The 26,367-nt window shown below is 49.4% G+C and overlaps 1 protein-coding gene across 1 annotated transcript in view; it reads left to right on the top strand.

The window, feature by feature from the left end:
• ADARB2 (adenosine deaminase RNA specific B2 (inactive)) overlaps positions 1 to 26,367 on the top strand; it is a 455,637-nt gene that overhangs the window by 384,520 nt on the left and 44,750 nt on the right. The window contains exons 5-6 of the mRNA XM_032266161.1: positions 13,419 to 13,587; positions 15,847 to 16,023. Coding sequence (XP_032122052.1) covers positions 13,419 to 13,587; positions 15,847 to 16,023 — 346 coding nt within the window. The remainder of the gene's footprint in view (positions 1 to 13,418; positions 13,588 to 15,846; positions 16,024 to 26,367) is intronic.

The following is a 26,367-nucleotide window of genomic DNA, read 5'->3' as shown; positions in this document are numbered from 1 at the left end:
CTACCCTAACCACACTCTGGTTAAGCACACTTAGGAAGGAGAGCAAGAAAGAAAGAGAAAGTTAGGGAGGGAGAGAGAGAGAAAAAGAGAGAAAGACGGAGAGGAAAGGGAGGGAGAAGGAAGAAAGAAGCTTCGGGAAATGGCTCTGCATTATTGTGAGCCGGACTTAGTCATCGTCGACAGGGCCCCGCTACGTGGCTGAAGATATAATAGAGATATTCTGAAGGGTTTGGGCTAATTAGTGAACAAATGTGAAACTAAGTGACGCTGTAACCCTCTGAAGTATGTGTGGACTTTCAAATGCATGCACTTGGGGCACGGTTTATACTCCCTCGTTCCCCAGTGGACCCCATATTTACATTTTCAAGATATGTCCGTCTGCATTAGGTGATATTGCAAAGGCTCCCCTGTGGAAACACTGGAGGCGTCTGTGGTGCTGTTCCAGACATAGCCACGTTGGAATCTGGGGTAATTCACACCAAGGGGCTCATGACTTCACACAGCAAAATCGAGGACTCCTGGCTCCCTGCCCTGTGCCGTTAGAACCAAACTTTCCTCTCCCCCAGTCTCCTTCGCACGCACCCTCATTGCACGCCGTGTTGCGTTGGACTTCGGAGGTCCTCCCTGCACAGCGCTGTGGACCCAGCGCCTGCAGCAGCTTCACCACACTGATGACAGGAAGAGGGGCACATGGAGGCAGGCTCCTAGGTTAGAGAGGAGTGGGCATGTGATTCCTGAGGGCTGACAGTGAAGAGGAAGGGAGGCAGTGTCTTGGGCTGAGGAGGAGCTCCCCATGGAGGAAATCACTCTCAGCTTTGGGGCCATCTTGGTGTCCGGTGGCTCAGGGAGGAGCCAGTCATTGACAAGGTCTCTGGAGGGTGAGAAGGGCAGGAGAGCATGAGGCTGTGAGTGATGGTGGGTTTGGGGTGGCTCCCACCTTAAGTCAGTGCCCACCTGTGTCACTGGGTCATCACTCAACGATGAATGCTCTAGCCAGCCACGTTTGAGCCCAGGGGAACTCACACCAGTCAGGAAAAGAAGAAAAGTGTTGGAGGTCAGCAGAGAGGGCGTGGAGCTCACAGGGCCTGAGCAAAGCTCCCCTCTGAGCTGATTCAAGTATGATCTTCTTAAAAACAGAACAAAAATGAGCATATCAAGTGGTTGCTTACAGATGAAGAAAGCACCGTCACTTACAATGTTTAGGCCATGAATTATTTATGAGCACTGGCTTTGCGCTCTCATTATTTCTGGTTTTAGCGCCAGTGAGGGACCTTGTCAGCCATCCTCGGTGGGAAAAGGAAGAGACCGTTCATCGATCAGACCAGGTGTTTCCTATTTGTTCCTTTGATATAAAAGAATTAGTTGCTAATGGGGCGAAGAGCTCGCTCGGCCCAATGCAAATGAGGAGATAAATAGACTTTTCAATCTATTAATTGCAAAGCGTTGGTTGTCATTCTGCCTCTTTCTTGGGGGAAGGAGGAGGCCATTGAATATATTTACTAAATGCGAAATTACCATAATTATATCCAGTGAAACCCTCGCAGTGCTGATGTTGAGGAATGTAACTAATAACCTTCTCATAAGCTCGCCTGGCCCCATCTTTTGATGTATGTGGTGTCCTACCAATAGTTCTAGGCATTTTGAGGTTTTATCCACTAGGAACACCCTGACTGCAGGAAGTGAGAGAGCTGACAGCAGTGTTCCAAACAACCACCTTTTTACTGTCTTGATAACCAGCAGTAGCCCACGTACCAGACACTGGTGGCAGGCGCCGCTCGGGCCCCTTTGGTTTCAGGATCTGTAGCCCCTTGGGCTCCCCTCATCCTGCCCACTGCTGCAGGTCACACTCCCAGACCCCATCAGGGCAGGAGGAGGACCTGTCCCATCCCTCAGACTTCTTTTGGCCAGGATTTTGCTACTGGCCACTCAGCTGTGTGGGAAGTAGCAGGGAGAGTTGGAAAGAGAGAGTTTTGCATCTTAGTCTCCACAGCAGAGCCAGTGAGGGAGGATGGCTTGGAGCTGGATGCTCAAGAACCAACGTTGGTTCAGGCATCCACAAGGCCTGCTCATGTCTCCTGGAGCCTCAAGTCCCTCTTCCGTACTGAGCTGTAGTATTGGGCAATACTCCAAGTTGAGCACCGTGCTGGGACAAGTCTGGAGAGGTCTGTGCAGCAGCAAATATTGCCACATCTGCCTATCCATTTGCGTGCCCCAAAAGTATACGTTGGACAAGTCAAGTTAATTCAGTAGGAGAATGTGCTGGATGTGCCATTGTGATGTAAATACCAGTAAGTCCCAGGGCTGACCGTGGTTGTCAATGTGCTTGCTTGCCTGGACGCTGCCTGTGTCAATGTCCAGCTTCTCCTGCCCTCTGATGGGGCTGTGGTGTGTGTGACTCATGGTGAGTCACAGACACACATGTGACATGTTGCGGGATGGATCCCTTCACTCTCACCAGGTCTCTCTGTCTAGTGAAACATGCAGCCGGCCCCCTACCTGAGGCCCACAGGAAGGTCCCTGGCATCTCCTGAGTTTCCTCCCTCTCACCTCTAACCTCACCTGCAGCCCATCGGGTTTGGAGAATTCCCTGCGGGGGAACAACAGAGAGTGCTGACCAGCTGACTTGATGTCTTTCATATGTGGACATCTGTCCATGGGCTGACTCTCTTTGGGTTGTAGTGGGGGCCACAGCACAGGAGGCTGGAGCCACATCTGTGATTTTAACAGTGACCAAAAGATTCCTCTAATCACACAGTATAAGAAAGAACAGCCAAAACTTGCTTGACATCTTTTATACGTGGACATCTGTCCACAGGCTGACCCTCTTTGGCTTGTAGTGGGGGCACAGCACCCAAGGCCATCACAGGTGGAGAGCAGCCAGCGTCAGCCTGGCATGGTTTCTGAGCTCTCTCAGTGCCTTTGCCATGTTGTATGTTACGTGGAGTAAGCAGCATGTTTGATTAGTGTGTAGACCCAGTGCTCACATGTGCTGGCACAGAAGGCTCAGCGAGCATCAACCACACCGAGAAGGACAAGCTACGTGACGTGGCACCCGGGTCCAGTAACTGCCTCATTTCCCATCAGAGCAACATGTGAATCTGTGTCTACAAAGCAAGTGCCACCCATTTTAAAAGGAAAAAGAATGAGTGTTAAAACAAGACTTACTCATTTCTGACATTCCTGGGACCAAACACTCCCTCACGTTTTGGCCCCATGAGGAGCTCAGAGCATTGACCCTGCTTACTTCATCACCGGGATTGAGGCCCAGCATGACTGGCAGTCTCAGTACCTGAAAGGGAGGCTGCCATGCCCTCTGGGAGCATTTTTTAAGGAAATTAATGAGTACATGATTACTGTGCTTATCCTGACAACTAAGTGCTGAGGCTAAGAAATCCTGGCTTTCATGGTGTGTTCACACAGTTGGACAGAGTTAGCATTTGGGATTCACTAATCAGTTGCCCAGCATCCTTTGAAGCTCAGGTACAGCAAATGGGGACCACTCATCTGCGGATGCCCACAGAGTGAGGTTTCTTTGTAGATGCCTCTGAATCTACTGCGTACCATATGTGTGCAACTCTCAAGAGAAACTGCCCCTTGATTCAATGGTTTCTCATTCAGATTGCTAAGCCAAAGCATCTGCTTCAGTTAAGACTACCTGTTCCCAAACTGCATCCAATGACATCACACAGCCAGGTGAGAAATTTAATATTCTGCATCTGCTTTTTTCCACATATTTGTGCTCCCCAAATTCATCTGGCCTTAAGAATAACCTGAAAACACTATCTAAATACAGATTTTCAGGATCCTCACAAGGAGATTCTCATTCAATAGTTTTGAGGCTCTTGGTTGGTAGGAGGCTGGAGCCACATCTGTAATTTTTACAGTGACCAAAAGATTCCTCTAATCACACAGTATAAGAAAGAATGGCTAAAACTTGCTTGACATCTTTTATACAGAGAGTGATTCTCCCAGTTCTGGTGAAGGCAACATGGTGGACAAGGCTTCTACCCATCATCTCCACACAGGAGTACCTGGGAAGAGGGTAGACGATTTGGGTGATGTCACCCAGACAATAGGACGCCCTCCAGAAACTACTACTGCCCCACAGGCACTGGAGTTCTACACCTGTAATCACACAGGTCCACCCCATCCTAACCACAGAGCCCACTGCATCCTGACCACAGAGCCCACTGCATCCTGACCACAGAGCCCACTGCATCCTGACCACAGAGCCCACTGCATCCTGACCACAGAGCCACCACACCCTAACTACAGAGCCCACCCCATCCTACCCACAGAGCCCACCCCATCCTACCCACAGAGCCCACCTCATCCTATTCACAGAGCCCACCACATCCTAACCACAGATCCACTGCATCCTAACCACAGAGCCACCCTCCCATGCTCCATGTTTTCATGCAGGCTGCTCCCACTCTTCAGCCACTCTGCCTTCATTACCTGGCCAGTGGCTACACACCTTCTAGTGCAGGACACAGGTCCCTTCTTTCTTCATCTTGTAACACTGGCTTTGACATCCATGGTTGCCCCATCCTCTGAGAACACATCCTCACAGCTGATGTAGCCCAATCACAGTGGTTTCTGCCATCTTGCCACGCTGCCTTCTCCCTGTCTCTGAGCATGTGCTGTGAAAGGAGCTTTGGGACTGCACGGTTTTTCATCCCCATTCCCTTGAATAAGTTAGGTGTTTAATGCCCATTGACTGAAAAGTTGGGTGAACAAATTGAAATAGATTAAAATATGCCCTTGATACTTTAAGGCAAGTGAGTACTCCTCCTAGAATTGTTGCTTGGCCTGTGGCCCAGTGCTGTGGTCAGATTTAGTTGTAAGGTGTTCTTGAGTGTGTCTTGCCTTTCAGCTGTCCCACACCAGTCCTCTTGTTCTCATTGGAAGAACATGTACTTCATAGTCAATAGAAGTAATAATGGAGCACGTGGCTTTTTATGTCATTCTAGCAAGGGAAGTCACAGAAACATCCTGGTTGCAGATGGAGGAACAAATATGATTACAGGAAAATAGAAATATATGCATCATAATTGCTAGAGATGGTGGCATTTTTGCTGTGTACCAGGCACATGTTAAGAACTCCACATTATTTTCTTTAATCTTTAAAAACGTTTTCCAAACAAGACAACTGAACACAGTTAAATTCTTGCCCAGTCTCCAGTAAGCAGAGAAACAGGGCTACCTGTTAAACTCTGCCTACAATGCTTTGTGATCTGATACTCCCCAGATGCGTTGTCATTCGCAGAGGAGTGCACAAAACATTTGCACATAACTTATTTTCATCCTAAAATCAGTGCCTTTGAAATGTTTCAAGAATAAAAGCCCAGGGGACACTGGTGTTTTCTGATTCCTGAAGAAAGCCATAAATCAAGGCCCTAGGAGAAGAAAAATCTCCCATTAAAGGCAAAACTTTCCTTTCAATCTCAGTCCAATAATGTCCCTAACAGACAAGACATACCTAAGCCAGACATTTTAAAATCTACCTGATTTCGAACTAATTAGAGGAAATATCAAGAATGGAAGCAGAAACACCAGAAGAGAAGAAAATTGGCTTGCAGAAAAAGATTGAAAATAAAACAGACTTTGGCCAAATAATGACTAGAAGTGGGGTTGCAGGTCATGATATTCCCTGTGAGTATTGTGAGGATACCAACCACAAGGAGCCTGGGAGCTCTAAACATAAAGCAGCCAGGGAGGCGGACTGAATTTGTACAGATCAGTTAGGCTGGACATTGAAGAAGCTTTCCTAACACTGAGCACTGATAAACTGTGGAAGAGTCTTTCTCAAGGGAAGATGTGGAAACCCTGTTACTGAGTCATTAAATCCAGTGGGCACAGTTCTAGGAAACAGGGAGTCAGAATTAATTACACACAGCACCCTTGGGACAGCCCAAATTATTCCTCTCTATATATTTTCTATGATTCTGAGATGCATTGCTTTGATGCTATTTGGTATATTTTACTTTCAATTTTCTTCTTAGACATTTAGTGATCCTTTTCCTTCAAAAGCAGATGTAGTATAAGAAATGTACCTTCAAAATGTTGGAACAGGCTAAGAATGACTTAGTCCCAGTTAAATAAATAAAAGCCCATTCGCAGAGATTGTCTAGAGATGGGTGATGTGCTGGGGAGAAGCCCGGTGTCTTCATCCATTTGTGCTGCTGCAAAAAAATACCACAGATGCAGCAATTTATAAGCAACAAGGGGGTTCATTGCTCACAGTTCTGGGGGCTGGGAAGTCCGAGATCCAGACATCAGCAGGTTTGGTGTCTGGAGAGGGCTGTGCGCTCCCTTCAGGACGGCGTCTGGTTGCTGCATCATCTGGAGGGGAGGAACACTGTACCCTCACATGGCAGATGGGATGGAGGGCAAAAAAGGGCTGGACCCTCTCTGAAGCCTCTTTTATAGGGGCATTCATCCATTTGTGAAGGTGGAACCCTCATCACCTAATCGCCTCCTAAATGCACGACCTTTTAATACCACCACAATGAGGATTAAGTTTCAATATAAATGTTGGAGAAAACACCACATTTAAGCATAGTACCCACCAAGTTTGTACATTATCTCTTATTTCCTTTATGACATATACATCTTTATTTCTTCAATCACCCAAAATCCATTGTTTATGTTAGGGTTCACTCATGATGTCGTACATTCTATGGTTCTGGACAAGTGTGTAATGACATGGGTCCACTGCTGTAGCATCACACGGAGCAGTTTCACTGCCCTAAAACTCCTCCATGCTCTAGAGATGCTTCCCTTCCTCCCCTCAGCCCCTTGCAACCACTGACCTTACTCTCTCCGTAGTTTTGCCTTTTCCAGAATGTCCTGTAGTTGGAATCACACAATATGTAGCCTTTTCAGATTGGCTCCTTTTACTTAACTTTTATTTAACTTTCCTCTGTGTCTTTTCATGGCTTGATAACTGATTTATTTTTAGTGCCAAGTAATATTGCATTGTCTGGATGTACCATGGCTTATCCATTCACGCGCTCAAAGATATCTTGGTTGTTTCCAAGTTTTGGCAATTATGGATAAAGATGCTGTAAATATTCAAACATAGTTCTTCATTTTTTACATCTAAATATTGATCAATTTGGAATTCATTCTGGTACATGGTGTCAGATAAGGATGCAATTTTATTTCTCAGGTGATGCTTCCGTTGTTAGATACCATTAATTGGATAGTCTCTCTTTGCCACAGTGGTTTGAGATGTGATTACCTTTGTCCTATACCAAATCCTATAGGTGTTGGGTCAATTTCTGGACTCCCCACTTTGTTCCACGTGTTTCACTTCACACCCCATCCCCACAGTGACCTGGCACAGAGCCTCTAGAACCTGCCTGATATACGCTAGGGATTGTCTGCAGCATTAGTCTTCTTTTCCAGAGTTTTCTGGGTTCCTTTTAGAATCACCTTGCCCAGTTAAAAGCAAATAACTATCTTAGTTCATTTTGTGTTGCTATAACAGAATACATGAGACTGAGTACTTTATTTTTTAAAAATAGTGGTTTATTTAGCTCACGGTTCTGCAGGTGGGAAGTTTAAGGGCATGGAGGTGGCTTCTGGTGAGGGCTTTTTTTCTGCATCATAACATGATGGAGAAGGTTAAGGGGAAAGCAGACACCTGCAAAGAGAAAACAAAAGGGGCGTCATGGCTTCGTAACAGCCGACTCCCATGGGAACTAACCCATTTTCTTGAAGACTAATCCATCTTGCTAGAGCGAGAACTCACTGCTTTGAGAACAGCACCAAGCCCTTCATAAGGAATTCACCCCATGACCCAAACACCTCCCACTAGGTTCCATCCCCCACACCACCACCACACCAAAGACCAAATCTCAACATGAGTTTTGGCTACAAATATACCATACCCAGACCATAGCAATGACAAAACAAAATTATACTTCTAACCCGGTGTCTTGTCCAAAATAAAGCACTATTGCTGTTTCTTTGGGAATTCTGTTAACTTTATAAATCAATTTAGAAAGGATTCATTATGTTAAACCTCCCTATCCAAAAATGTGGCATGTCTTTCTGTTGGTTTAAATTTTGTTGTGTCCTCCAATAGTATTTTGAAGTTTTATTCAGTAAAGTCCTTGGTCATTTCTTGTTAAGCTTATTCCTATTACCTTGTTTGCTGCCATTATAAATGGAGTCATTTTTCCCTTACAGTGTCTCTCTAGTTGCTGTGTGTCTATATGAAAGTTATTGATTTCTGTATATTAACTTGGAACCCTTTCCCCATATTGAACGCTCTTATTGTTTCTAGCAGCATGTCAACTGGATTCTCTGGAGGTTTCCAGAGACAGAATTACAGTACATTCAGACAGTGCTTGTGTTACCTGCCCCTCTCCAATTACCACAGTGCTAATTTCCTTCTCTTGTTGTGCTGGCCAGTGGCTTCAGAAGATGTTCCTGAGTGGTTGTAGAAATACCTGTAATGCTTCCCCATAGAGCGTGATACTGTGTGTGTGCACGTGTGTGCATAAAATCATACTGGGGGGAAATCCCTCTGTTCCACTTGATAGAGTTGAGTTTTGATAAAAACTCAATGTTTTATCAAAAGCAATTGTATTTTGTCAGATGCCTTATCAGTGTCTGTGATAATGATTATTTTTGTATTGCATTTAAATTCCTTTTTGAGACAGGGTCTTGCTCTGTTACTCAGGCTGGAGAGGAGTGGCGCAATCTTAGCTCACTCAAGCTCCAGGGCCCACGTGATCCTCCCACTAGTCTCCGGAGTAGCTGGGACTACAGGCACACGCCTCCATGCCCAGCTACCTTCGGTATTTTTTGTAGACTTGGGGTCTGGTTATGTTGCCCAGACTGATCTCACTCCTGGGCACAAGCAATCCACTGGCCTCAGCCTCCCGAAGTGCTGGGATTACAGCTGTGAACCACTGTGCCTGGCCTTAATTTTTTAATGTAATAAATTTTGACATTTCAGAAATAAGCCCACCTTGCAGCAATGTACTGTAGTGTTCTTTTCCACTGCTACTTGATGGTTAGTATCTTGTAGAGAATTTTTGAACATTTATAACTGAGGGCCCTCTGCTGTTTTCTTTGCTGTGTAGCCTAAGTCGGGTGGAGGTGGCAATAATGTTGGCATTCCATGATAACCACAGCCTCAAAAGACAGATAAAGACAAGGCTCCTCTTGTCTTTACATGCTCTGAACGCCTAAAATAACCTTGAAACTGTCTGCTATTTAAAGGTTCTGTCGAATTCTACAAAACTAACTGTGTGTGGTGCTTTGGCGAGAGTGTAGTAACCCTGCTCTTTGGTGGGGTTTTCTACTTATTCCACAGAAATTAGTAGGCTTATATATCCTGTGGCTACTTCTCATGTTGTCTTACAGAGCAGTAGTTTTACTCTCAACAGCCATTTATAAAAAAAGAGATCTCCAACAGTCACTCTGCATGGGGTGATGCCTCTGTAGAAACTTGCATTTTATCAGCTAACAGCATCACTGGAAGGATTGCAGTAAATGTTGTTGGCACCACGGCTGCCCTGTCCTGGGCTCCTGATTGTCCCCAGCTACTCCGAGTGCTGGCCAAGAGCAGCCCACGGCTGCAGACTCCTCCTGAGAATGGCCCTGGCCAGCGGAAGCCTTCGCATTCGGAGCACCCACAGCTTGTAACTGACACATCACACACCCTTGCCTTATACTATAGAGCTTCCTGCTGGGTCAGCCAGAGACTGAACCTCAGCACAGCCTCCCCTCACCCCATCCTGTCTTCCTGATTCAATAAGCCCCTGCTGGGGCATCCCCAACCCAGCCTCTGCTGCAGGATGGCCTGGCTTCAGGCACATTTTTATGCAAAGCATTGCTCATTGAGTGCAGAGCATTTTTTGTGTCCATACAGCTTGGCCTGGCCTCACCCTGACCCCAGCAATCAAGGGTCTCTGTGTGGGGAACCAGAGCACTGGAAAAGGAGAACATCAGACACTTCTGTGCAGGGTCCGCCCTGCCCCAAATGCCACCGGTTTGTACCTGGAGGGTGATGCCCATATACTAAGGACCCCATTTCTCTCCATAGATTTCAGCGGCCTCCAGCGGCCTGTGGCCCCGCCGTGGCGACGTTACCCTTGCGCTGGCTGGCCCCTGCAGTGGGGCGTTAAGGAAAGCGTGTTTATCTGAATGCTGCCTGGTGCAGTTTCTGTTTTTGACGCCTTTTTGCTCGCCGTGTTTGACGGCTGCTGAGCTCTATTTTCCACCTCAGGGTGCTGCCTGGTACTGATCGCCCTCGGGCTCGAGGGGAGAGATGACCATGTCCGTCCTCTCCTTTTCCCCATATTAAATTGGTCAGCCTTGAATTCGGTCGTTCTTCATTAAAACCTTCCTATTTCTCATTTGAAGTATGTGATGCTCAAGCACACCCTCTATGTAAACTTCCCGAATCCTGTGGATTCAGTGCCTGCTTTGCTCTCTGGGTCCCTCCCACCAGCCCACTCCCAAGGGCGCTTCCTAAGTCCTCCCACGCAGTGTCCTGGCCCCTTCTCTCCTCCTGTGCAACTCAACACTCACTCACGGGCGGCAGGACTGCTGGCCCTTTCACTGATCCCACTGTCTGTTACTGAAGAGCTGGTATCTTCAAGGTTGTACTCCAGGCCTCTGTGACTAGTTTCCACCTGCCTTTGAAGCTTAGCCCACCACTGTCCCACACATCTCCGACGGGTTCCAAAGTAAGTTCATTGTCCCACAGAATACACCTGTGCCCTTTCCCATCCCTGCCTCTGGCCGCCATGCCCACTCTGCCTTGGGCGCGCCATCCCACCACCTGTGCAGAAGCTCCCGATGTAAGTCCATCCCTCTCCCTCTCCTCCCTCCCTCTCCCTCCCTCATGCTGGTGATACACAACGATGTATCCTGCTGTGGGCGTTTCTGAGTGCCTCATCTCCCTAAGTCCAGGCTTCCTTTCTGCCCTGGGAGGAGCATGGTGCTGGCCACAGGAGTGGGATTAAGGAAAGCTGAAGATGCAAACAATGCACTTCTTGGGCCTCACAATTGTGCTGAGTGTGTCAGAGCCTGGAGCCAAACAGAGCTGGGAATTAATGAGGGGTGACGGGAAAGCAGTTGCTTTTTTCTACAGCTCCAATTTCCACAGAACCCAAAGAGGGGGAGCAGGCCGGGGCCTCAGAGGCCACAGCACCTATTCCCGAAGAGTCGTGTGTTTCCACCAGAGACTGTATGCATGCGGGCCATGAACACGGAGATCGTTAGGAAACCATTATCAGCTTGTTTCCTGTTTCCCTGAACACCTGCTTCCATGAAGCTGGAACTGCGGAGGGATTTCTCCATCACGATGGCGTCCTCATGAGCCATTTCTCCACAGTCTGCATGTCACTGACTGCCTGAGTGACAGGCGGCCCCTCCCCTGGCAGGGTCAGTGGCAGCCGCCCACCCCACCTCCCTGTAGCCTTAGCTCCTGGTCCCATCTGCTCCTGAGACCCCCGCTGGGAGGCAGCCCCGGCCCCCAGAATGGCCGACAGAGGAGGATGCCTGGGCCTGGGACGGGGCAGCTGCTCATGAACTTTCCTGGGGGGGCTGGTTGTGTCCTACTTTGATGAACGCAGCCGGTGTGGGGAGGTCCCGTCACTTCCTGAGCTGACGGGCAGTCCAGTCCCACTGGGAGGGGTAGCGTGTGGACAACAGGACCAGGACCACGGCGTTCTCTTTGGGCACAGAAATGGGGGAGAAGCCAGGAGAAGCTGGGATGAGTGGGGACAGTGGTGGACATGGGCAGGAGGCGGGGGCCGTGCTGGACAGCTTTGCCTGCAAGGAAGGAGACTGGACAGACAGAGCCTGGCTGCAGAGCCAGGGGACAGGGGTGCCGCTCGGCCTCTGTGGGGCCCTTCTCCAGCGGTGGGTCCCACCGACTCCGCCCCACATTCTCCCTGGTGCTCACTGACAGTGCTGACACCCCCCTTTTATCTTTCAAAGAAATATCCACGGTGGGGGCTGGAGAGGGCAGATGCCCTCGAGGCTGAAGAACTAAGTGCTCACAGGAGAAAAAGTCACATCAGAGGAGAAAGCGTGAGTAAAGTGCTCACAACATGCCCAGCGCTGTTTGTGGTGGGAAAGTCAATTTTATTTAAAATGGGAGTTCTGCTCCTGGCGGGACGTTAATTTTCGTGTCACCTCTTCCACGAAATGGTCCAGACATGTATTTACCAGGTAACTCCGTGGAGCTGACTGCAGTCAGCAGCTCAGGAGCCTCTGTGCTGCCCTCACATGGCATGGGACCTGGGCCCGGTGGGCAGCTGTCACATTCCAAGGCTCCTGGGCGCCCACAGCACACCCGCCGCCTGCAGCCGAATAGCCCGGACCATGGATTTGTTATTGGATCAGCAATACTGACCCGCCTAATGACACGGACTCCGTAGGGAGCCCCTGCTTGGAGAGTTTGGTGGAAATTCTGGCTCGTGTCCTCAAGGAATTCGCCATCTGAGTGAAGAGAAAATACACATCCACACAGACACGTTAGAGTGGCTTGTGGTCTTCCAGCTTCTCCTTAAACAAAATGATGGATATTATACTTTCAGGGCATTAAGTTGGGGATTGTTTTTGAGGTTTGTTTTGTTTTCCGTCCTTGAAGGGAGTATCATTTTTGTGGGTGGGGTTCCTTTGACCGTGGTTAAAATGATCACCGTGTGAAAAGCAAATCGTGACACATCCGGCCTCCTTTTCCGTGTCAGTGTGAAGGGTTCATCAGCTCTTGTCCTGCGAGGACGTGCTGCGGGAGAGGGAAGAGTGCAGAGGCGGGCGGGAGGGACGGGAAGGAAGCCGGGGCCACGGGCGGGGCCACGGGCGGGGCGGGAAGCGGGGGCCACGGGCGGGGAGAGGCGGGCCACGGGCGGGGCGGGGCGGGGCGAGAAGCGGGGGCCACGGGCGGGAAGAGGCGGGGCGGGAAGCCGGGCCACGGGCGGGGAGAGGCGGGGCGGGAAGCCGGGGCCACGGGCGGGAAGAGGCGGGGCGGGAAGCCGGGCCACGGGCGGGGCCACGGGCGGGAAGAGGCGGGCCACGGGGGCGCCAGAGGCGGGCGGGAAGCCGGGGCAGCTCTGCTCGCTCACGGGCCCGGGACTTAGAGGTGAAGGAGACCTCAGTCTGACCCCCGGACCGCGCCCTGTGCTGCAGAAGGAGCGCGCACAAGCTTCAGGGTCACGGGAGGCGCCCCGAGCGCTGCCTCGGCCCACCGTGGGGCGGACGGAATCCTCGGGCACGCGTGGCGGCCCGGGCCGCGCGGAAGCCTCGCTTCCCAGCTCTCGGGACGCGGCGTTTCCGAGGGTCGCTGCCCCGGAGAAGCTGCTGCGCTGAGACCCTGAAAAGACGGAGGAGCAGGGAGAGCCCGACCTCCGGGCCGCGCGCCCTGACGCTGTCTGTGTCCCCAGGCCTGGACGCTCGGCAGGCGCAGGTGGTGGTCCTGTCCTCGGGGACCAAGTGCATCCGCGGCGAGCACCTCAGTGACCAGGGGCTGGTGGTGAACGACTGCCACGCGGAGGTCGTGGCCCGGCGGGCGTTCCTGCACTTCCTCTACTCGCAGCTGGAGCTGCACCTGAGGTCAGCGGCTGGGGACGGGCCGGGCGGGCAGACACCGCGGCTGGGGGCTGCCGGGGAGCGGAGGGGGCCCCGGGCCGGCTCGGAACACACTTCCCTCTCTCCCGGCACAGGGTGAGCCGGGAAGCGTCCCTTGTCATTCAGACTGGAGACACCCCGGACACCCCGGGCACACCAGCAGAGCCACCGTGCCGGCTGGGGAGGTGCTGACATTCCAGGCTTCCTCCTCACCCCGAGAGCTGGGACACGCTCCAAGACCCCTCACTCTTGTGTCAGAAAAGGCAACGGGGCCAATATTCACCAGGAGCTGGTTACAGGCCTGGCGCTGTGCCGCCAGCTGGGGGGGTCCACAGACAGGTGCACGTGTCACCTGCCCTGCATGGAACCGGCACAGGGGAGCGGGTCCAGGGCGGCCAGGTAGCTGACAGGCTCTGTGCCGGGGCCCAGGCCTGCGGCACGTTTCCGGGGGTCCTGGGGAGGCGGCTGGGGCCGTGCGGGGCGGTGGGCGTGGGAGGAGTGGGCAGAGGTAGGAAGGCTGGTGCACGCTTCACGCGCTTCCTGCAGAGAAGATGTCTGTTCTGTTGCCTGTGATCGCAGGGTCCCACAGCGCACAGTCCATCACCCACCGGGTAGAACGTGCAAAAACAGCAGGACTGGCAGAAAGCAGACAGCCAGGAGGCAGGGGAGCAAACACCGAGGGGACACGCAGGCGCCCTGTTCAGGGCCCGCCCGCTCGGGTGGGGCCCGGGGGGCCGCTCAGGTTGAACTTTGTGGCTGTTGGGGTTTTGCAGCAGGCCAAATCCTTCCCCATCAGAGAGAGGCTGGGGCTTCTCCTGCCCCACCTGGGTCATGGCCGGAGGCGGAAGGAAAGCCGTTTCCCCTTGGCTCACTACATCCACCTGTGCTGGTAACTGAGCCCGGGCTTCCTAAAGCTCCTTTCCTCCTAAGCAAACACGAACTGCCCACTTATGCCATCTCAAACCCATAGTCCATTGTGAGGTATGGCCATGAGCAGCACTGGCAAATCCCCAGAATCACGCCTCTGTGGACAGACAGATGTGGTTAACAGCAATGGAAAAAATGGCTCGGGAAAAGATCATGGTGCAACCGGGCGCGGTGGCTCATGCCTGTAATCCCAGGTCTTTGCAGGGCTAAGGCGAGTGGATCGCCTGAGGTCAGGAGTTCGAGACCAGCCTGGCCAACATGGCAAAACCCCATCTCTACTAAAAATACAAAGATTAGCCGGGTATAGTGGCAGGGGCCTGTAATCCCAGCTACTTAGGAGGCTGAGACGGGAGAATCGCTTGAACCCAGGAGGCAGAGGTTGGAGCGAGCCATGATTGCACCACTGCACTCCAGCCTGGGCGACAAGAGTGAAACTCCATCTCAAAAAAACAAAGCCTTGGTGGCTCACACCTGTAATCCCAGCACTTTTAGAGCCTCAAGCAAGCAGATCACTTGAACCCAGGAGTTCCAGACTATCCTGGGCAACATAGCAAGACCCTGTCTCTACAAAAAAAAAAAAAAAAGGGTAAATAAATTAGCCTGGCATGGTGGTATGCACCTGTAGTCCCAGCTACTTGGGAGGCCGAGGCAGGAGAATCACTAGAGCCCGGGAAGCTGAGGCTGCATTGAGCTGTGATCACACTGTGCACTCCAGCCTGGGCAGTAACAGAGCAATACCTATCTTTAATAATAATAACTGACAGGTGAACGTTGAGCGGGGGCAAGAAGGCAGGGTTTCTGCCAGTCATGTTCGCATTCATGTGGTTTCATTGCTGGTGCAGGGAAAAGACGCTATGGAGTATGAAAAAGAAAAAACTAGGGGCCGGGCGCAGTGGCTCACACCTGCAATCCTGGCACTTTGGGAGGCTGAGGTGGGCAGATCACCTGAGGTCGGGTGTTTGAGACCAGCCTGGCCAACATGGTGAAACCCCATCTCCACTAAAAATACAAAAATTAGCCAGGCGTGGTGGTGCACTCCTGTAATCCTAGCTACTAGGGAGGCTGAGTATTGCTTGATGCTTAAGGCAGAAGAATTGCTTGAACTCAGGAGGTGGAGTTGCAGTGAGCCAAGATCATGCCACTACACTCCAGCCTGGGCAACAGAACAAGACTTCGTCTCAAAGAAAGGCAAAAAAAAAAAAAAAAACAGAAAAACTTGGGGAAAAACTCTACAAAGTAGGACCCAAGTGTTCAGCAGGTTGAAATGCTTCTGGTTTGGTTTGTAATAAATGACCCCAAACCTCTTTGTGACCCTAGCACGCGGCGCGAGGACTCGGAGCGATCAATCTTTGTGCGGTTAAAAGAAGGTGGCTACCGGCTGCGGGAAAACATCCTCTTCCACCTCTACGTGAACACCTCCCCCTGCGGAGACGCGAGACTCCACTCCCCCTACGAGATCACCACAGACCGTAAGAGACAACACTTTTACCTCCTGTAGGCCGACAGGCCCCGGCACGCTCTACCGGGGACTCTGTCCTGGGCTTTCCCAGGCCACTGTGGGGGCACCGTGTGCCCCAGCCCGTCAGTGCTGGAAGGATTGCGTCTGCAATTAGTGGGATAACCACGCCTTCAAAATCGTAGTCTGAAATGCTCAGGTGATTGGCAGAAAAGTAGTCTGAGGCCTAAAATTAGCTACCTAGTTGCCGTAGTTCTCTGCTTTGTTTTAATAACGCCTACAATCCCTGTGTCCCAGGCCGGGAAAATGGAATGAAGAGAAGGCCAGTGAGTTAGGCAGACTGGGAACAAATTCAGACTGGCTCTGCTTGCCTTTGCTCACAGTGTTGGGGAGAAAAAGCTCAGCTTTTGTAACCACACCAGGGATGAGTGATTCCCTGCAAAGGGGTCTTCGCAGGTGAACTATGAAGTTCCCGTGCAAACCCGCCCTGTGAGTGTTTATCAGTGGATGTAGGACAGAATGCATCCACACGGCCTCCACCCCTCTGTCCTCTCCATCAGCAAAGGGCAGTGACACTGTGAATGCCAGGGTCAGAGGGCAGGGTGCGGCTCTGCCTTGATGCCACCCTTGACATCAGCATTTCCATCATGAGAGAAAAGGTGCTGCAGGCAAACTCCTCTTAATGATGAAATCCTATTGCTTAGTGCTGTCTGCATATGTCACACATGCATATGTATATGCCACATACACCAGACCCGTGCCACACACCACACAAATACCACACACATACCACACACACCATACACGCCACACACACCACAGACATACCACATACAACACACACCACACATATACCACATACACCAGACACATACCGCATACTGTACACACACACCACATACGCCACATGCATACCACATATACTACATATCCACACCACACACTGCCTGTCCCAGGCAGGTCTTTCAGTGCCGGCAATGACGTTAAATCTATGTGTATGATGAGGGGTCCAATCCTGATACAGGAGGAAATCTCTGGTGGACATACACGGACAGCACACTACTACTAAGGCTTGGCTTTGACCTGACTTTCCCCCAGTGAAAAGCTACATGGTATTTTCATTACCAAGGTAAAGAAAAATAAGTGTTTTTTTAGAGCCCTGCTGTGTCCCAAGCTTGTCATGCAGCCTCCACCAAAGATGATAAGATGTGGGGTAAAGGTGTTTTTAATCCCACGTGAGGTTAGCCTGATTCTCCAGCCCTCAGATCAGATGCTGGCCCAGAAAAACTCCTCCTCCTATTTGCAGGCTTCCCTCCAGCCGCACTGCTTTCTCCTTGGGGACTGGCTGGAGAGAGTTCTCTATAAGTGGATTCAGGTGGCATTTCCACACCCTTTGGAAATGAGATGGGAGAATCCCGTCAAACTGAGAATGAAGAAAAGGAAGCCGGTTCCACATCAACAACTTGTACAGGAACAGCCTGCAGGACGGAGAGAGGCAGGGGCAGCCTGTGCACCTGAGGAGTGGACACAGCCCTCCCCAGAGGGAAGGGGGCCCAGTGCGGCCCCACAAGATGACACAGAGCATCCCCCGCCACCAGGCCAGCTCAGGAGCAGAGACAGAAAAACCGCCAGGAGTAGCTTCTCACCGGACAGATTCAGTGAGCCAGAGCTACGTGATACCGACTCACCCTATAAAACTGTGAAATCTGGTCCATTGGACAGCTACTGGGAATTCTCTTTCCATTCTTCTTGAAAGGGTTGGCATCATGAAGACCCAGCTAGGCGCCCTCAGACTCGAGAGAAGTCTCGCCAAATGTTTGGGGCTAGCGCTAATTCATCCAGCTTCTTCCTTGGCTAATGTGTCCCTGGTGGGAGTCGGGAGAGGACCAAGTGAGAACGGCAGGAGCCTTGTCCATGCCAGAGACCCCGTGGTCTCCCCAGGGGACAGTTCTAGCTCATTGGGCCTCCCATGTCTCTGTACATCGATCACCAACTGCAGCATCTCCAGCCAGCCCTCAGTTCCAACTGTCTGTGGTTTAGAAAAATAAATACATTCTCTGAGGCACCCTGGGGTTCATTTCCAGACACAGATGTCTTTTATTTCATGTTGCTTTTAAGAAGTGACAGGTGCTGGTAGGAGAAAAAATAAAGCATTTTTCCTTCATTTTTGCAGCAAATATGCCAAAAATTGAGAAACTCCTGCCTGTGCTTGCCTCTGTTGGGCTGGTGCCACTTTTCCGCTCTCCTATCAGGGGAACGTGGAGAAGGAAGGCACTTGGTGACTTTCTAACAGGGACTCGTCTGCCAGAGTCACTCAGTAAAGGCAGGAGAGCCCAAGTGCCTGCTGTTCTCTGCTTGGAAAGGAGCCTTCAGAGAGCTGGCCCTGCATCCTTCGAACCCCCTGTGGAAGGCAGAGACCCTCAGGAAGAACTCCTGCCATTTCCCCTGCAGAGAGATGCATTAAGCTCCTTTACGATAAGGGGCAGGGGTCCCCATGTTGCTAACTCAGGCGGTGTGTTTCCTTGTTACCCTTTAAAGAGGGTTGGGCCATGGAGAAGGGGATGCAAGTGGCCAGGCTTTTGCTGTGAGGGGCTCCTCCAGGGATAGCCAAAAGCAGAGTCAATGGTGACAAGCCCCCGAAGGAAAGGCCGGCGGCGGGATCTGCATGCCTCCAGTTCTCACTGTTCACAGAGGCCTGTGGCTGGCACCACCTCCCTCCTGTGGATTAACCCTGCAGAAACCCAGCGGCACTGCCCCTCCAATTCAGAGGCCAACGCCCCAAAGGAAGCCCAGGGAACCAGGAAAGCCCTGAAGGCTGTGATGTCATTCTCACAAATGCAGAGGCCACAGAGTGCAGAGCACTTAGTTCCTTCACCAAGACATTCACTCGGGGCCAGAGGAGTTCATCTGAATCAGACAGAGTAGGTCTCAGTCTTCTCGAGTGCTCTCTGCCTCTGGCCCCTTCTGGACCTGTCCTGTGTCCTCTCACCAGCATGGTGCTTGGTCCTGGTCACTTCAGCTCATTGCTTCCTCACTCCTCCATTGCATTGAACTGTGGCGTGTCCACAGGGACCACGCCTGTTAACCTCTCTTGCAACTGTGCCAGACCTCTCTCTCTCTCTCTCTCTCTCTCTCACACACATACGTACCCACACATACACAAATACACATGCGTAAGCACATATGTACACTTAAACACACATACAAAAGCACATGTGCACATGCATAAGCACATATGCACACAAACGTACATAAGCACATGCATAATCACATGTTCACACAAACATGCAAAAGCACATGCACACACTAACATGCATGAGCACATGTGCACATACAGACGTATGTAAGCACGTGTACGCATGCATAATCACATGTACACATGCGAAAGCACATATACACAAATATGCATAAGCACATGTACACACACAAGCACACAACAGGTATCCGATGCATCAGGATCTGGAGACATAACTATGATGTGACTAAGTCAAAGAGAAGTTTGGTGCCCTAGATTGTTCCCCTTTCCTTCAAAAATGAACAGAGTAGAGCATAAAACATTTCTGTAGATAAGTTTAAATAATCATTACAGTAAGTGTCATGTAACCGAAGGCCGAGGAGAGAAGCAAGTGTGATGTGGAGTTTCTAGGCGCACACTTCTGATTCCCCAGTGGCTGTTGAGCGGCTGCCTCCCAGCAGCAAACTGCTCCGACAGCTTAGCAGGACCAGGAGTTTCCGGAGCCCCAACCACCTGAGGCCCAGGCTCAGGGGCGTCAAGTCTTAGACACAACACAAGGGCCCTGGAGTTGCCATCAAGCCCCACTTCCCTAGGGTGCATGTGGCTTGAGAAATTCTGGATGTCCCCATTTTATTTTTCCCCTCAAAAACATTTGTCTAGCTAGATCATAAATTCCCCATTTCTGGAGGCGTTAGACATAGTATCAATGCCAATTGGTCTCAGGTGTTTTGGGAGCTGTGTCGCCTGTGAGCTTTGGAAGGCATTTGAGTTTGCTGTTTCCATCCCTGGCTCATCTATCAGGGTCCCAGGGCAGTGTTTGCCAATGTAGCTCCCCCCATGCACTCTGGCCGAGATTCTGATGCATGCAGGGCAGAGAGGGGTCCAAGGCTCTGCAGTTTTCTGAGCACAGGTTGGGTTTTGAGCCACCAGATTTGAACTCCTTAAATCATCTCCTCAGACTGGGCATTTGTTGCCTTGCTGGCTTCGTAGAAAAGGGTTGGAGGCATGGACGGCCTGGTAGCCTGTCTGTCTGCAGAGGCCAGGCAGAGCTATGGCTGGACTCCCGGCTCTGTGGCATCATGGACAGGAAAGAAACTTGTCTGTGGTGTAGCGCATGCAGTAGAGGGGAAAGTTGCTTCTGCAACAGAGACTACAGACTTGGTCTTCAATGTCCTGAGACCCAGGCCTACTCCGTTCATCTCAGGTGACTCAAAATTGTCACATGTGTGGCTTTTCTCTGGACCTAGAAGGGCCAGGTCAGTTAAGGTAGGGACAAATGCCTGAAAGACATTTCTTCCCACATCCAGGAGAACATGCTGTGTGTTTATGTCAGAGTCAGGTTTCCGATGACTGCTCTCAGCCCAAGCTCAGAGAGGGTAACCGGTTCCTTCATGGCCTAGGTGAGAACTCAGGCAGTCCTGAAAGGGCCAAAATGGAGCAGAAGATGCGGACCTCAGCACTTCACTGTGGATGAGCAGCTCTTCTCCTCCCAACCCACCAATAACCTGCCTACAGATTCTTCCTTCTTGGAGTGGTTTTTAAATAGCCTGGTAAATTCAGTTCTTACAGCCATTTTCTGAGAACTTAACAGCTTAAATTCTCCAGTCTGTATCCAGAAAATGCCAAGAAAAATAGATTATGTCACATATTTACCTACAGGTTCATGCTAACAGCCTAGTACATTTGTTCTAAGCCAATTCCATTCATTGAATAGAAAGGCACTTCAAGAGATTTAACCAAAATCTCATAAGAAGTCAGGGAATATAAAATACAATTCCTTAAATTCCTGTCTTCAGATTTTCCTATTGAGTGACAGAAATATGGAAAATATAATATCCGTGCATTGTAGGATAATGAATTTTAATGGCCTTATAATCCAGCCAGACAATCATCACTATCATCACCAATCAAATAAGGCAAAGTGCACCCACATGGCCACATGGTAACGACTGTGGATATTATTACAGTGGATACCAGCTTGCTTCACAGGCAGACTTCCTGGGATAAACCTTTTGAAGACAGTTTGAAAATCTAAAATGTACTTGGTGCTTACAAATATTTTCTTCTTTTCTCACGCCTGTGGTTTGTTTCATTTTTGGTGCTCTCCCCCTTGTCATTGTAGCAACCACGCATCTCTGAGATAAATCTTTAGCTCCCCAGAGGACAACCTCTTGTTGTTTCTCTCCAACTCCTTTTGATTCTCCCCTAAAAATAAAACATTCACTGGAACAATTTTTTAAAGCACATCCTCATTTAGAAATGAGGATCTACAAACTCTCCTCGTTTACCTTAACATTGATCTCAAAAGGTAAGGATTTTATCTAGAGTTTTATCTAGGCTAATAAACGCTGTAGTGAAGAGTCTAATGACTTGGACTGTCAGAATTGGACCAGAATGTTTGGATGGCTTTTGGAGCATCTATGTATACACAGCAGGCAGGATTTTGAGATTCTACACTTCCACTGTCTCAGGCACACTCCAAATCCACTACAGATCATTTGAGGCCGACTCCCTGCAATTGCTAGTTGGATTGGCATTTTGTCCAGCCTTAAGTGGCATCTTCAGCTCCTTCCCGCCTCTCACAATTAGCCAGGAAGGAGCCAGAGGACATGGGCTCCGCCAGATCCCCGACATTCAGGCCACCCTGGGGCTGCTCGAACTCATCAGGGAGCTGTGGAGAAGGCAGCCGGTGACTGAACACCTCCGAAAATAAACAGGAGTATCTCATGTACCTGGTTCTTCAGGCAGAATGAGTCTAACCTGAAAGCTTTGGGTTAACCCTAGGAACCAGTTGTTAATTAAAGCTGGGCCTCCCTGTTGTCATGGCATTAACAGGCTATGAAGTCTACTTCATGGGAAGTTAGTTGTGCAGTAGCAACTGGTAAGAATTTAGAAAGGCCTTGCAATAAAACAGGCAACAGTCAAGATCTCAGAAAAGACCTCAATAGTTGAAATATTGGGAGGATAAATAGTTCAAATATTGGGAGGATATAAGAATACTATAATTAACAGAAATGGAAGGACAGCAACAGCCATATTCCCTGAGAAAATATCCCCCAAATGGAAGTGTAAAGTCCCTAATATTGTGGTAATGTTGTGGAAAGTGTTAGGTGTGATGGCTCCTCCATGCTTTCAATGTTGCCTTCCCCAGAAAGTTGATGTTCATAAAGACCCCACCTGCAAGAAGTCAGTTTAAACCAAGTGTTGAGAGTTCTATGAACTATTTTATGTTCAATTTATCACCACCATCATCACCATCACCTTCATGATCATCATCACCATCATATCACCATCCCCATCACCATTGCCATGACCTTCACCATCCCCATCACCACCACCATCATCACCATCCCTATCATGATCATCATCACCATCATCACCACCACCATCACCATCGCCATGACCTTCACCATCCCCATCACCACCATGACCATCATCACTGTTATCTTCACCATCACTTTCATTATCACCACCACCACCATTGCCATTATCTTCATCACCATCCCATCACCATCGTCACCATCACCACCACCACCACCACCATCACCATGACCTTCACCATCCCCATCACCACCACCATCATCACCATCCCCATCATGATCATCATCACCATCRTCACCACCATCACCATGGCCATGACCTTCACCATCCCCATCACCACCATCACCATGACCTTCACCATCCCCATCACCACCACCATCATCACCATCCCCATCATGATCATCATCACCACCACCATCACCATCGCCATGACCTTCACCATCCCCATCACCACCACCACCACCATCACCGTTATCTTCACCATCACTTTCATTATCACCACCACCAGCGCCATTATCTTCATCGCCATCCCATCACCATCTCCACCATCGTCACCATCACCACCACCATCGCTATTACCTTCACCATCCCCATCACCACCACCATTATCACCATCACCATCATGATCATCATCACCATCACCATTGCCATGACCTTCACCATCCCCATCACCACCATGACCATCATCACCGTTATCTTCACCATCACTTCCATTATCACCACCACCACTGCCATTATCTTCATCACTTTCATTATCATCATCACCATCTCCACCATCGTCACCATCATCATCACCATCACCATTAAAGCTGCAAAGAAGAGATTTGTGCTTTATCTGGGGAAGGGTTGGGCATTCATTTGCTGTGACTACCCAGGCTCAATCCTTCTCCTTGGCTCTTTTTTCCATGGATGACTTAAAGACCGGTCCAAATTTTATCTCATCAAGTTATCTAGTAGGTTACAAAGCGAAAAGCCATCTGAAGCCTCTCAAAACTTTACTTTCTCCAAAGAATACAGTGATCTTTCTTCCCAAGGCATAGCCTTTAGGTACTATGAATGTAGACTGAAAGAATGTCAGTTCTTAGAAACAATTAGGAAATACACTGCAAATTACTTGGGATCTGTAGGAGAAAATTCCTGTATAAACCCAAGCAATAGTTAACCATTCAGCACCATATTAGTCCATTCTCACATTGCTCTAGAGAAATACCTGAGACTGGGTAATTTATAAAGAAAGGAGATTTAATGGACTTGAGGTTCTGCAGGCTGTACAGGAAGTGTGATCCTGACATCTGCTTGGCGTCTGGGGAGCCCTCAGGAAGCTCACAATCATGGCGGGAGGTGACATGGCCAGAGCAGGAGCAAGAAGTTGGGGAGATGAGCAAGAGAGGGGGGAGATGAGCAAGGTGGGGAGATGAGAGGGGGGAGTGAGAGAGAAGGGGGAGATGAGCGAGACAGGAGTGAGGTGAACAAGAAGTGGGGAGAGGAGCAAGAGTGGTGGGGGGAGATAAGTGAGAGAGAGAGGTGGGGGAGATGCCACACACTTGTAAATGACCAGATCTCATGAGAACCATTCACTACCACGAGGACAGCACCAAGGGGGTGGTACTAACTGTGCATGAGAAATCCGCCCCATTATCCAATCATCTCTACCTTCTACACTGGGGATTACATGTCACTATGGATTTCGGTGGGGACCCAGATCCTAGCCATATCCGGCACCGTCAGTGAGAGAAAATAGGGAAATAGCATTTCCACAGCTTCTTAAGGAACTTTCTAAAGAAAACTTGTCATATGTGTGTAAATGATGGATTCACTATGTTATTTCACATATTCATATGCAAAGCAGTTGGCCATTTTTAAAAATATATATGTTATTGCATTTTAGGTTGTGGGTTACCTGTGAAGAACATGCAAGATTGTTGCATAGGTACATATATGGCAATGTGGTTTGCTGCCTTTCTCTCCGTCACCTATATCTGGCATTTCTCCCCATGATATCCCTCCCCAACTCCCCACCCCCGCTGTCCCTCCCGTGGTTCCCCCCCCCACAGACCCCAGTGTGTGATGCTCCCCCTCTCTGTGTCCATGTGTTCTCATTGTTCAACACCCGCCTATGAGTGAGAACATGTGGTGTTTGATTTTCTGTTCTTGTGTCAGTTTGCTGAGAATGATGGTTTCCAGGTTCATCCATGTCCCTACAAAGGACACGAACTCATGGTTTTTGATGGCTGCATAGTATTCCATAGTGTCTATGTACCACATTTTCCCTGTCCAGTCTATCATCGATGGGGCATTTGGGTTGGTTCCAGGTCTTTGCTATTGTAAACAGTGCTGCAATGAACATTCATGTGCATGTGTCCTTATAATAGAACGATTTATAATCCTTGGGATATATACTCTGTAATGGGATTGCTGGGTCAAATGGAATTTCTATTTCTAGGTCCTTGAGAAATTACCACACTGTCTTCTACAATAGTTGAACTAATTTACACTCCCGCAAACACTGTAAAAGTGTTCCTATTTCTCCATATTCTCTCCAGTATGTTGTCTCCAGATTTTTTTAATGATTGCCATTCTAACTGGTGTGAGATGGTATCTCAATGTAGTTTTGATTTGCATTTCTCTAATGACCAGTGATGATGAGCATGTTTTCATATATTTCTTGGCTTCAGATATGTCTTCTTTTGTAAAGTGTTCATATCCTGTGCCTGCTTTTGAATGGGCTTGTTTGTTTTTTTCTTGTAAGTCCGTTTTAGTTCTTTGTAAATTCTGGATATTAGCCCTTGGTCACATGGGTAGACTGCAAACATTTTTTCCCATTCTGTTGGTTGCCGAGTCACTCTAATGACTGTTTCTTTCGCTGTGCAGAAGTTCTGGAGTTTGATTGGGTCCCATTTGTCTATTTTGGCTTTTGTTGCCAATGCTTTTGGTGTTTTAGTCGTGGAGTCCTTGGCTATGCCTATGTCCTGAATGGTTTTGCCTAGATTTTTTTCTAGGGTTTTTATGCTGGTAGGTCTTTTTTTTTTTTTCCCATTTTTGATTTTATTGCATTTTAGGTTTTGGGGTACATGTGAAGAACATGCAAAATTGTTACATAGATACACACGTGGCAGTGTGATTTGCTGCCTTCCTCCCCATCACCTACATCTGGCATTTCTCCCGTTGCTATCTCTCCCCAGCTCCCCACCTCCCACCGTCCCTCCCCTATTTACCCCCAACTGACCCCAGTGTGTAGTGCTCCCCTCCCTGTGTCCATGTGTTCTCATTGTTCAACACCCGCCTATGAGTGAGAACATGTGGTGGTTATGCTGGTAGGTCTTATGTTTAAGTCTTTAATTCTTCTGGAGTTAATTTTAGTGTAAGGTATCAGGAAGGGGTCCATTTTCTGCTTTCTGCACATGGCTGGCCAGTTTTCCCAACACCATTTATTAAAAGGAATCCTTTCCCCATTGCTTGTTTTGGTCAGGTTTGTCAAAGATCAGATGGTTGTAGATGTATGGTGTTACCTCCGAGGCCTCTGTTCTGTTCCACTGGTCCGTATCTCTGTTTGGTCCCAGTACCATGCTGTTATGATTACTGTAGCCTTGTAGTATAGTTTGAAGTCAGGCAGTGTGATCCCTCCAGCTTTGTTCCTTTTGCTTAGAATTAATTTGGCTGTGCGGGATCCCTTTTGGTTCCATATGAAGTTTAAGGTGGTTTTTTCCCAGTTCTGTGAAAAAGGTCATTGGTGGCTTGATGGGGATAGCAGCGAATCTGCAAATTACCTTGGGTAGTATGGCCATTTTCACGACATTGATTCTTCTAACCATGAGCATGCAATATT

Source organism: Sapajus apella, unplaced genomic scaffold (genome assembly GCF_009761245.1).
Source record: "Sapajus apella isolate SASKATOON/1434 unplaced genomic scaffold, GSC_monkey_1.0 scaffold155, whole genome shotgun sequence".
Classification (NCBI taxonomy): Eukaryota; Metazoa; Chordata; class Mammalia; order Primates; family Cebidae; genus Sapajus; species Sapajus apella.
Note: the sequence above shows the minus strand (reverse complement) of the source record. Positions and strands in the feature narration are given on the sequence as shown.